General features: G+C 36.6%; 1 protein-coding gene across 12 annotated transcripts in view; it reads left to right on the top strand.

The window, feature by feature from the left end:
* SCEL (sciellin) overlaps positions 1–12,204 on the top strand; it is a 110,356-nt gene that overhangs the window by 81,288 nt on the left and 16,864 nt on the right. For all 12 annotated transcript variants that reach the window (XM_058276517.2, XM_058276518.2, XM_058276526.2 and 9 more), the window contains one exon: positions 7,804–7,866. In XM_058276517.2, the coding sequence (XP_058132500.1) occupies positions 7,804–7,866 (63 nt within the window). The remainder of the gene's footprint in view (positions 1–7,803; positions 7,867–12,204) is intronic.

Here is a 12,204-nt window from a genome sequence, read left to right as displayed (position 1 = left end):
TTAAATGCTTTAGTTTAGAAGATGCTTTTACAAACTCTTTATAATTGACCACAACCATATACACTGGTTGATTTACCTTAGATTATAATTAGCAACTGATGGAATTTACTTTATGCATTTAAGAGAGGGCAGATTTACATTTTCCTTTTTTAGCTTTATCTCTTTAAACATGAATTTACAAGGACAAACTGATTTTTAATTAGTTCTGCTTAGAAGAGTTTTAATCTGCTACACCTGGCTTATCCTTCAGAGCTCTTACAAAGAGAGGGCCGTGGGGGCTGGGTAGGTCAAACAGCTCAGGAAAATCCTTTTCCTTTTCTCAACAGTTGCAATATTTAGATTTTTATATGAACAATTTGAATAATGCTCTTTTATGAATTATTTGTCAATTTGATATTACCATCCTGATATATGAAGATATACACTAAGCAAATAGGCAGACATGAATAGTTTGACATGGAAATACAACTTAAAGTTACTTAAAACTTTCATTTTTACAAAAAAAGTTTAACTGTAAAACAATATTTGGAAGATCTCCTTGAAGGCTTTTCTTTGCAGACTTCCCCAGACTAGGGGTTCACGGTTTCCCGTCTTTGTGGCTTCCTATAAAAGGTGGTAGAATGGTTTGCTGAGGTCCGGGAACCCAAGGCTTGGTGCTTCTACGAGAGTTCACTTGAGAGTGAAGGCTTTCCTTTAATTTGCACTATGACCATGCAGTTTTGCACAAGAATTTTGTTTCTTAATTAATGGATTATAATCAAAATGTCCCCAATGCCTTCTTACAATTTTCTTTTGCTTTCTAACCTTATATTTTACTTTGACTTTAGCAGACTTTGGATGAGCAAGACTAATTATATATATACTCACTGAGGCTATTAAAGCCTCAGGGACCAGTAGGACAGGAGACAGGGATGTCTTAAGTTTGCTTTCTCCTGAGCTGTAGAGGCAGAGGCTATTAGGCTAAATTTACCCAAATATAATTTTAGTTATTATCCTTCTGTTGTTTTATAATATAAAGGCATCTATAAATAATCTTAACTCTGAAATAACCATAAGCAAAGACAAGGGGTGAGGTCAAGCTTGAAGTGACCATAAACAAAGGTAAGGTCAGTTTAGAATTTAGTTACAGTCTCAAAGTGAATTGGGTACTCTCATTAACTAAGCCACAAGAATTTTATCAGTACCAACTTTGTGAAGTTTCTCTGCTTTTTCAGCAATTAAGTAAATTCTACTTGTGATTTATGCATTAAATCCCCTAGCAAGACAGTACTGACATTTAAAGATTCATTTTTAGGTTACATTTCACCATTATATGGTTCCTAATAGGTGAATCCTAAATCTGATTTCCTAGGCATAAGCAAACTGACAAAGCTAAATGCAGATTTCAAAACTGAACAAAGAGTTAAGCACAGATTAAAACTGAAGAGAGAATTTTATACCTTTAGCCTTTTTAGGAACCCTTCGATTTTAATTGATGGCATATGAGCTTTCTTTATCTTGATCACTATTCACACCTTTTATAGGCACAACTGAGTTTAAACTGAGAAGTCTGAGGAATATTTCCTTATTTTTTTTTAAGGAGACATGACCTGAGGTTTCTGGGCCTTGGATTTATCTGTCTTCTTTTCTTACACTGGTTTAACTGGAATTCAGCATTTTATACAGAGACTGTTTTGGCTATACTGTGGCCACATGGACCAGCAGTAGGCAGAATTTCCTGATTCCTGAGAAGAGACTCCTATGGGGAGTTTGCTGGTATGCTAGAGGCCATGCCCATTGCTTTAGGAAAAATGAAAAAACACTTTTTTAGTTGACTGATATGGCATCCCAGAGTCTTCATCTGACTAAAGTTCACCACTCCACATAATTTAATATTACCATCCAGAGGTATGAAAATATACACTGATACACTGAACAAATAAGCAAACACAAAAGAGTTAAAATACAATACAGAAACATAAAGTTCACTAATTTGATTCATAATTTTTACTCTTTTGGTATGGTTGTTTCCAAGCTTTCATCATTTCACATTTTTAATTTTTATTGCTTTTAAGATCTTTGACTTGGGCTAAAGGGAACTCTCACAGCATCTACTCACAACTTTTTGGTTTCTTTATTTTTCTACAACTCAAAGAATATTTGAACATATGGGACCTTTTGCTTTTTTTTTTTTTTTTTTGCTGTTTACAAAACAAGTTTAATTGCAATATAGTATTAAAATTCAAAGACCTATTTCTGGCCAAATTTTTCTGTCACCTAATCTATATATAGACTAAGCTTCACTACAAAAATTCATTTATTTTTCTGTAACCAAGATCCCCCAAATTTAGATCAATTTTTCAGGATGCATCCTAGTGGGGAGAACTGGGGTACCATTGCCTCATTCCCCATGATGGCAGAAAAAGAGGGAGAGAGAGAACAGCCAAAATAAAGGCAAAAGCAGCAGGCTTCCCCTTAAAGGGAGTGAGGGAGTAGGACTCTAATCCATGAAACCTCTCCCACTACCACCAAAACTTCACTACCTTACAAAAATAAACCAAACACTAACTCGTGGTGTTACTATTTTTATTAAATGTTTTTAAAACATTCCAACGCATTCTAACACAAATCTGTAAAGGGAAATTCAGTGTCAAGAAGTAGGAAGGTAAAAACATGGGTAAACGTTTTCAGCATGCAACCTAGTGGGGTCCTACTTTGTGTGTTTCCCATGTTCCCACCGTGTGTTGGTGTTGTGCAACACATGTTCAGCCTCTTGCTTTGTCCATCTCTGGCTGCTCCCCTCGCAGGGACTTAGAGCACCTCTTAGTATGTCAGGATGGTAAAAACCCCTGTCTCAGATGAAGGACCCTTATCAGAGCCACTCCACTGCCTTTCACCGTAGAGGGTCACCATGGAGCCAAGGATTGGGACTTCTCATTCACCCCACAAGTGTTCTTTGCATCTCACAAATTCTCACTTCTCAGTCACATGCACACAACCACCCTCCTTCCCTTTCTTTCTCAGACCTGGAGAAGATGGTTTCCTCCTCTCTTGGGAGTACTTGAGTCTTCTTGGGAGGTGATCAGGCTCCCGTTCTGGCTTTCAGAGTCAGGCTTTCCCTATGCCCCTGGGGGACTTACCTGCCCAATGCTCAGAGTTCCTCTACTTTGTTCCCAGAGTCTTCCCCGGACCTTTCACCTCTGTTTCCCTGGGAGGGCCTCAGTGGGGTCCGCTACCTTATACTAGACTAAGAGTCCAGAGGTGCCTCAGGCAGGGGATTTGCCAGGACCCTCCCAGTCTCCACAGGGGATCTGAAAGGGGCAACTAAATGTTACTACCTCTGACTTGTTCAGCAATTCCGGATGAGCCCCCAGAAATGTTGTGGCATCAAGGAGGATTCTATGATCGCAGTATTGAAAGTCAGGACTCAAAACCTTTGTGGGAAAGAAGTTTATTACAGCCAGCTGGGCCTGGCAGACTTGAGTCCAAAAATCGAGCCTGAGCCAGTCTTTTAGGTTGCTTTTATACAGAGAGCATGGGAGGGGTGGGGTTAAAAAACATTTGGCATGAAAAGTTTAAGTTTCAGTTTCTCAGGGCTTGGAGGCTTTCTGGGAACTAGGTAAGCTTGAATACACATCCAGCCCATATCAAAGCTAATAAGGCTCTAATGATCGTCCACCTAAATAAAGCCCATTGCCTTCCAGCTCTAACAAGGTGAATGAGTGGTTTCCAGAGGAAACCAGACTAAGGAATCTAATTTTTTATGACTGGTCTCCTGCTTAGACCAATCAAAGTCATTTGTTCATGACAATCGCATTGACTGGGTGAATTAGAGACACTGAAATTCTTCATTATATCTTATATTTAAAATACTTAAATTGTACAAATTCTCTATTGAACTGTTAATTTCCTTAATGTAAAATCTTTAAGATGCCCACATTGAAAAGAATTATAAAAATAGTAAAACTGGGCCAATTTTCCCACATCAGTAGAGATAAAGAATTATACCAGTTATCTCATTGTACTCTATACTCCTTTCAGAGAGACAGATAATCCTTTTGGACTAAAGCTTCATGCCTGAGATTTAGTTGTAAGTATAAAAAAGGTATCAGAACTTTTCATCTGGAGGCTCTTAATTTTGTAAATGTGTTCAGTACTCTACAAAAGCAATTTAAGTAAGCTGTGGAGAGAGAAACATATTGCTGCTTTATTAATACATACCTCCCACCTTCACAGTAGAGAGGAATCACAGGAGTGAACTGATAACTTTCTCATATGCAGAGCTTATCCCAGGAAAATTTATATGGTAAGAGACATTATTCCTTGGTCCCTAGTATCTCTCCTTTTTTCTTAAATAAATAAGGGAAATAAATTAAATTAAACATGGGTAAATGTTTATATTAAAAAATTGTGCTATGGCTTTAGTCTATAAATAACACATTGTTCCCTCCAACATTTTGAAATCAATATAACAAAACATAGTTTAGTTGCAACAGTTGTGGTTTTAGTCCACAGATAACCATATTTTCTCTCCGAAGCATTGAAATATACAAAAAACTTTTTTTGGTTGCAACATTTAACAACAATTTGTTCTTTGGCATGTCTCACTGTATCTACAGAGAATTAGTGGTGTCATTGGAACTAATTCCAACTCCTCATAAATATACCACTGCCATGGAAAGGGTTTTCAAACCTTTGCTCAACCCGGCAGCATTTGGCTGGGCTTCTATAAAAATCCATTTTCACACTTTGACTCACAGTTCTTCATTTTCTACCAGAGTGTTAAAGACACCATGTGATTGTTCTGGTCTTAATTAAAGAATAAAAAATTACTTTTATGTCCTTTAACTTGGAAATTTAATTGGCAGTCTGAACTACTTTTATTAGATCTTCAAGTCTAGCTGATGAAATTAGTCAGGGTGAACAACCAAAACAAATACATGTTTTTTACTTTTCATAATTTGGAACTTCATAACCTTCTTTATGTATTAGTATAGATTATTCAGATTAAGATCTTAAAATTCATACTGCCAAACTTTATAAGTGATACTATTTAATGAAAACAAGAAAAATTCTATGAAACCACTGGTATTATAGTTTATTCATTGATTTGTAGTTGTACCCCTTTTGTAGTATGCTTCTTTGAAGACAGACATAAGTTAAATTATCTAGCTGTAGTTGTTGGATTTTTGAGATTCTCACTTCTCTTTCCTCAGGTCTGAACATTTTCTTGTTCCTCCTCACCATAACTAAAGGGTCAAAAAGGACTTGGATCCGTGGGGAGGGGAAATAGGTATAAACAAAGCAAAGATGTGGTTTCTACAGCAGCCAGAAGTGGAAAGTGCCAGAAGTGGGGCAGTCCACCATCAGCTGAGAAACTGTTACCCTTTTGTGAGGGCAAGAGCAGATCCAAAAATAGGAAAGAAAGCCAGGCTTGGAAACTGTGTGAGAAAGAAAAATATGCACAATCCAGGGTGAAGTGAGGAAGGCTCTGGCTGATTGCCACAAAAGGAGGTGAAGATTCCATGATTGGCTTTGATGACTTTTTCTTCATCCTCGATGGGGAGGGAACTGACTGCCTTAGAGGTTTGGAGTCTTTAGGCTGACATCTTCCCTTTGGGGCCCCTGTTCCAGAGCCAGTTAAGGTAGTAACTGATCTACCCAAAGAAGAAAAAGTTAGATTTAATTCCATAAGTATTTATTGAGCAGCTACTATGAGCAAAGCCATGTTAGGCTCTGATATGACCCTACTCTAAAGCTGTAATTAAACTACCAGCTTTCCCTTTAGATGAATTGCATGCTTTATTAATATGTCTCAATAAAATTGATTTTTTTTTCAAGTACCAACTTCCTTAAAAAATGGAATTCAGTGCCCCCAAAGTCAGCAATGGAGGGAGAATAACCCTATGTGATAAGATTCTAGTTCTGCCAAAAGTTACAATTTTCGCTAATTTCTCACTATTTATCACTGCCAAAACATCCCAGTTTGGCATTCCCAGGAAACTGGATTATGGAATACTATGAGACTCCATTTAATATTATTCCATCATCCCCAAGTATTTAGTAAAGTATTATTTAAAACATTAAAGGTAGGAACACCTAATTTTGTTAGGCCATTAAGACAGTATGATGACCCCCAAGGCCAAAAAATTGGCTCTAGTGACAGACTGTCAGGGATTAGGCAAATCCAAAACTCTCTGTCCTTTGTCTAAACCTGAAGGATGCAAACAGTGAGGATTTCTTACACAAGTACTAGCAGTTATGTTTAGAAATTCAGTTTTGAATTTTACATCATTCAGATTGCAAAATCAAGTGATTTTGATACTGTTGAGCTACTTCTGAAATCCTGTACTATTTACATAGACACATTAAGTGGCATATTTTCTGCTGTAACTCATGTTAAAAAATAATTTACCCTAATTTCTGCAGTTTTGAAAGTATGAAGCCAGTATTTAAACATGAGGTTTAAACATACCTATGGAATACTGCCTAATTTGCAGATTTTATCAATTATTGATGGTTTGGCTGTTACATTAAAAGGTATTAAATTTCATTCTACATAATTATGCAGACTTTTACAGTATTTTTTATCCTTTACAATATTAGTTTTTGTGTAGGACTCCATATTCTGATTCCATGTATAATAAATTAATGTATTAGGTGAGCCTAAAACTTTTTTAGATCCACTATTCCAGACTATGAGAAGGGAGATTTATAAGAACTGGAGTCAATTTCAAAGAAATGAAAGTAAGGACAGAAGTGAAAATGGACAAGTAGTCCCCTAAAACTGGGGACTCAGTGCTCGTGGCCCATGCTGCTGCTACTGCTGCCAGTGCTGACACCGACTTTTCTGCTGCATGACCACACGTCTAGTTGCTGTCATTTAATACTTGCTTTTTCAGTTAACCCATATTGAGCTATGAATTGTATTTACATTAACCCATTCATTATCACTGCAACATTATGAAATTAGATTTATACTTCCTTACAAATCAAAGGTAAGAAAGATTTAATAACTTGCCCAAGGAAAGGAAAAGGAAAGATGAAACTTTCTTTTGACTCCTAAACAATGCTTCTAACCAATGCGGTGCATGCCAAAGACTTTTCCAAACTCACAGAAAACAAACAACAGAAACAAAGCCAAAACCAAAAAACTAGAGCTATCAGTATTGTATCACATCCATAAATAACATTCCAGAGGACATTGTATCTCATGTAAGGGTGTCAAATCATTAATGCAGCCCAAGATTTAAGAACCTAATAGCTCCATTTCTCCTCCTCCTCATGAATAGTTTATTCAAGTTTTGGTTTAACTTCTCATGTTTCTGACCCAAAAAGCCTCAATGAAGTCTCTAATGAAAGATCTAAGAACCGATATCCTCAGGGGTTGGTGGCTTAGACTCAAATCTTCACTCTGCTACAAAGTGGTTAATTAACCTTGAAAGAGTCACTTCTCCTTTCTGAGCTTCAGCTGTTGCCAGCAGAATTTTGTGGATCTGAATGAGATAATCCATGTGAAAATACCCAAAGTTAGCATGTTGCAACACAAAGTTAATACTCATTAAATACTCATTTGCTGAATGTGGATATAAATGTTTTTTTCTTATCAGGTTTCCCAAACCTTCCAATGACTTACTTCTTTCTCTCACGATGTAGCTGTATGGATCAAATAGCTCAATGCCAGATTTCCAATGTCCCATAGCTTACAGACCATAAATGACTCGTCTAAGATTATGGGTTGATACTTTTTATTTTTAATCTCATATTTATTATTTCCTAAAATTATTTTGTAACAATATTAAGATATATATTTTTTTCTTATAGAGACCAGAACCTAGAAAACTTAGTGGAAGTAAATTCTAGTGTGTCTTCTAAAAAGAATGGAAGGTAAGGTTTACTCTAATATATTTTCTTTCTTATGAATTCCATATGCACTTTCATAAATTATATATTATCAGATTTTCTGAAGAGTTGGATTGTATTACAGAGTTTAATACCATCCAAATACAAAGAACTATGTATAGCATACCGAATAGCTGATATTGAAAAAAATTAACAAAATTTGACTACTTTTAGAATTCCTGACTCAGGACCTGCTGCTCTATAGCTTAGTGTAATGAGCATCACAGAAATTCAAAGCTCTTCACTTGGGCTAGAAAGTTGGTGTTTTGTTTTGTTTTTTACTTTTGCATGGTAGGTTTTCAGCAGTGCAAAAAGAACTCTGGAAATCTCTTCCTTGGATACCAAGTGCTAAAGGAGTGCACAAATTCATCACAGGCACAAAACAGGATTTTGAAAATTCTTTACACCACAGAATATAGTGGCTTTTAAAATGTTGCACTTTATTTGCTTGTACAAGGGAGTTAGAATAGAAGCTCTATGTCATTGTTTTACATATTGTTTAAATTAGGAAGAAACTAATAAATTTTCCATGATTAACAATTCTTTCCCCTAATATGAAGGAACTCTACAAACAATAGTTTCCTATTTTTTCCCCTAAGTTTCCTGTTTTTTTTCTTACTAAGGTGAACTGCCTTTTGTTTTCTTAATGCCTTTTTATGTAAAGAAATTATTTTGTTGATATTGCATGCAGATAATGGAAAAGCTAGGAAAGGAACTGACTCATTTATGTTTTTCATAATGCCTGCAAAAGACTCTTGCCTCTAATAGGTGGATAGTTTCTGTTCTCTTAATTCCCCACATCATCCCCTGCCCTCTTCCTTCTGATCCCAAAAGAGCCATTGATAGAATGAGGGAGACTAAATTTTCAGTAAGGTCTAATTATCTTGGAAAAAAATTCACAATATTGGGACTATGACAGGGCTTACGAATAACCAACCTGATTCAAATTGTTTTTGAGTGTTATCAAGGTCAAAAATTGCAAGTAAATGACAAAATGTTTATGAAAGGGTGTTTTAATCAAAGGATTAATGAGAAGATGGAAGTTCCTGGAAATTCAGGAGCAGGAATGGTGGCATGGCCAGGCCTCATCAAGGCCTGGGAATTAAGTTGTCCCTTCTTGACCAGCAGTTCTAGAATCCATAGCACCAGTAATCCCCGACACTAACATGATCACTCTGAGACATGTCTGCTCATCTTTCTCCTGCTCTTCCCTCTACCTATCAGCTTTCTTATTCTCTACTCTTTATCAGTTTGATAAACAAGAGTCGTGCTTCCTCCCAGTGTCTGCTAACTCATAACTTCAGCTACTCTAGCTTTCACGATCTCTTTGGCCGCCTTCAGCAAGGCAGTGTAGGTGCAGCAGGCTGCATAGAAGAGCATGTGTACATGGAGAACACCATGCTTGACTGTAAGGCACACTCATTCTCCTTTCCTTTCCTGCAATTTCAATCCATGCCTCCTGCCTGACATCATCCAACGATTATAATCACAAATGCAGCCACTCTTTCCCCGGTGGGATGGTGATCAACACCACATTCAGTTATTATCTCCAGAAATGTTAACTAGCAGCCTCACAAAACCATTTGTTGACCCCTGCCTTACTTTACCAGGGCTGCTATAACAAATAGACTTTTTGGCTTCAACAGCAAGAACTTACTGTCTCATAGTTTTGAAAGCCAGATGGCCAAATTCAAAGTGTCAGCAGGATCACGGTTTCAGTGAAGTCTGCAGTGTTTTCGTGGTGGCTTGCCAGCTGTCCGTAAATCAATCTCTACCACCGTCACCTGGCTGGTTCCTGTCTCCTAGTCCTGTGTCCAAATTTTCTCTGCTTATAAAGACTCCAGGCATGCTCGATTAAGGCCCACCCTGACCAGTTTTAACTAATTGCATCTTCAAAAACCCTGTTTCCAAAGAAGGTCACATTCACAGGACATGGAGTTAGGACTTGAATGTGTCTTCGTGGCGGGCATAATTCTATCCATAACAGCCCTCAGCTCCAATTCTAGGAGGCATTCAGTTCTACCTCAGTTTCATTAAATCCCATATAATTGTGATTTCTTGTTGTTCTGCTATCTACAAATTAAATAAGTATAACTGCCACTCCAGCACCAGTAAAACAACTGCAATAAAATTCTCATTTGAGAAAGAGTAGAAAAGAAAGAAATCTCTGGCCTAATTTCTGGACACCTGCATTCTGGCTACAGAAAGGAAATTTTACTTCATTTCTCAAAATAGGGAGATATTTATAGAAGAAAGCCCTGAAGATCAGAGATTAAGAGACGTTATCAGGTTCTGAAAGTTAGTAAATTCATGAGATAGAATGAATCCAGGTGTTCTGCCAGGTGTTCCCTGTTTATTTTTATTTTTCTAAAATAGAGTAATTTTTCACATTTGAAATTTGTAATTTTTACAAGAACTCAAGACCTTTAGAATTTTCTAGAAGTAAACCCTAATATATACAAGTGTTCAAGATAGCAAGCTTTTATGTCTTCATTATTCATGTAAAAGAGATTTATAAGGTTTTGCGGTGAAATGGATATGCTGAAATACCCCTATGCTATTTATTTTCAGATTGCTCAGGTTAAGATAAAAAGACAGTATAAATTAGTAATAAAAAAAAGTCCTAAGTAAATCTGCTAAAGTAAGATGATTCACTTTATGAATGTGTTCACTTTATAGGCCACTTGTATGCCCAAGTAAGTATCTATTTTCCAATTTGATTTATTAGGAATAACTGTGTTTTTATTTGAATTTTAAATCTTCAAGGTTTTTTTCATGGTTTCTTAAACTTTTTATCTTGAAGTAATTTCAACTTACAGGACAGTTGCAAAAAGTAATACAGTATCCACACAGAGAACTCCAGTATACTACTCCCCACCCACCCCCAGATACCCAGATCTACCAATTATAACTTTTTTTGTTTTCTTTTCTTTTTTGTTTTTATTCTTTTTTTCTTTGTTTTTTTTTTCTGTTTTATTTTCAATTTTAACTTTTTACCACATTTGCAGTAATGAAGTCTTTCCCTAAACAAAATGAGTGATCCTGAGTGAAATAAATTTCGCAGAGGCACTTCAGAGATTATAAGGGTTGTGTAATACATTTTAATCACATAAAGACATGGTAGCCATGCAATTTTGAAAGAAAGTCTCAGTTTATATTGAATGACAGATAAGAGGACTGTTTTAATAACTTCTCTAGGCATAACCTTATTATCTTCAGATAGATAAATTTTCCAGGTGGATTTCCACTGCAGGAAACATTTCTCAAATGTAATTCCATTTGAAATTCTATAAGAATAAGAATATGTTTGAATTTATATTTTGTAGCAATTTAATTAGGAAATAAAATCATGGATTGGACACTACTAGTCAGTAGTTTGATTCAATGATGATAACTTCCTCACAATAAAGCTGGCAGGCAACAAATAAGCTGTGTTGTGAAGCATGAGTTCTCCATCCCAAGGATTATTCAAGGCATCTGGGAGGAAAACTGGGGCAGAGCTCCCCTATTGCACTGGTTCTCAAACTTTGGTGTGCATCATAATCATCTGGAGGGCTTGTTAAAACACCAATTTCAGGGCCTCTTCCCTGAGTTTCTGATCAGTATGTTTGAGGTGGAACCCTGAGAATTAGTATTTCTAACACTAGCATTTCTAACAAATTCCCAAGTACTGCTGCTGCTGTCCCAGATATCACACTTTGAGAGCCCCTGCTTTATTGTTGACACTGGATTGCAGTGGTTCTCACTCTCAACATGTTTAGAGAATCCCAGTGTCCAAGCTGTACCTCAAACTGTTTAAACCAGTATATCTGGACGTGGCATCCAGGCAGCATTATTTTAAATTTTTTATTATTAAAGAAGCTTTAGATTATTACATCAAAAATATAAGGGATTCCCATATACCCTGCCTTACTTTGGAATATTTGCTCTCCAGTGTATCAGAGTTAGACTCATTCATAATTTCCCTACACATGGCTCTTCTGCCTCTTTTATTTGAACCTGTAAATAGCACTATACTCATTAAATATGAGTCCTAAAGACGTAAATCTTCTGGCTGTTCACATGTTGGTTGAGACCTGAATCTCAGTAGAGTTCAATACCTACTCCACAGTTCATTGGACTCATCTAGGACAACTAAAAAAAGGATGGTAATGGACAAAGTCCATCCTAAAAAGAGAGAGTATCTACAACTGCAAGCAAGACAGTTCCACTCATCTGCCCCACGGAATCTAAACCCCCTTTCAATAAGAAACAGAAAAGTCATCACCATCCCAAAATCCTCAACATTGAGGAATGAACAAACATAAGGGGGAAATGCAGCTA

Source organism: Dasypus novemcinctus, chromosome 15 (assembly GCF_030445035.2).
Source record: "Dasypus novemcinctus isolate mDasNov1 chromosome 15, mDasNov1.1.hap2, whole genome shotgun sequence".
NCBI classification, from domain to species: Eukaryota; Metazoa; Chordata; class Mammalia; order Cingulata; family Dasypodidae; genus Dasypus; species Dasypus novemcinctus.
This window is presented reverse-complemented; position numbering and strand designations above follow the sequence as displayed.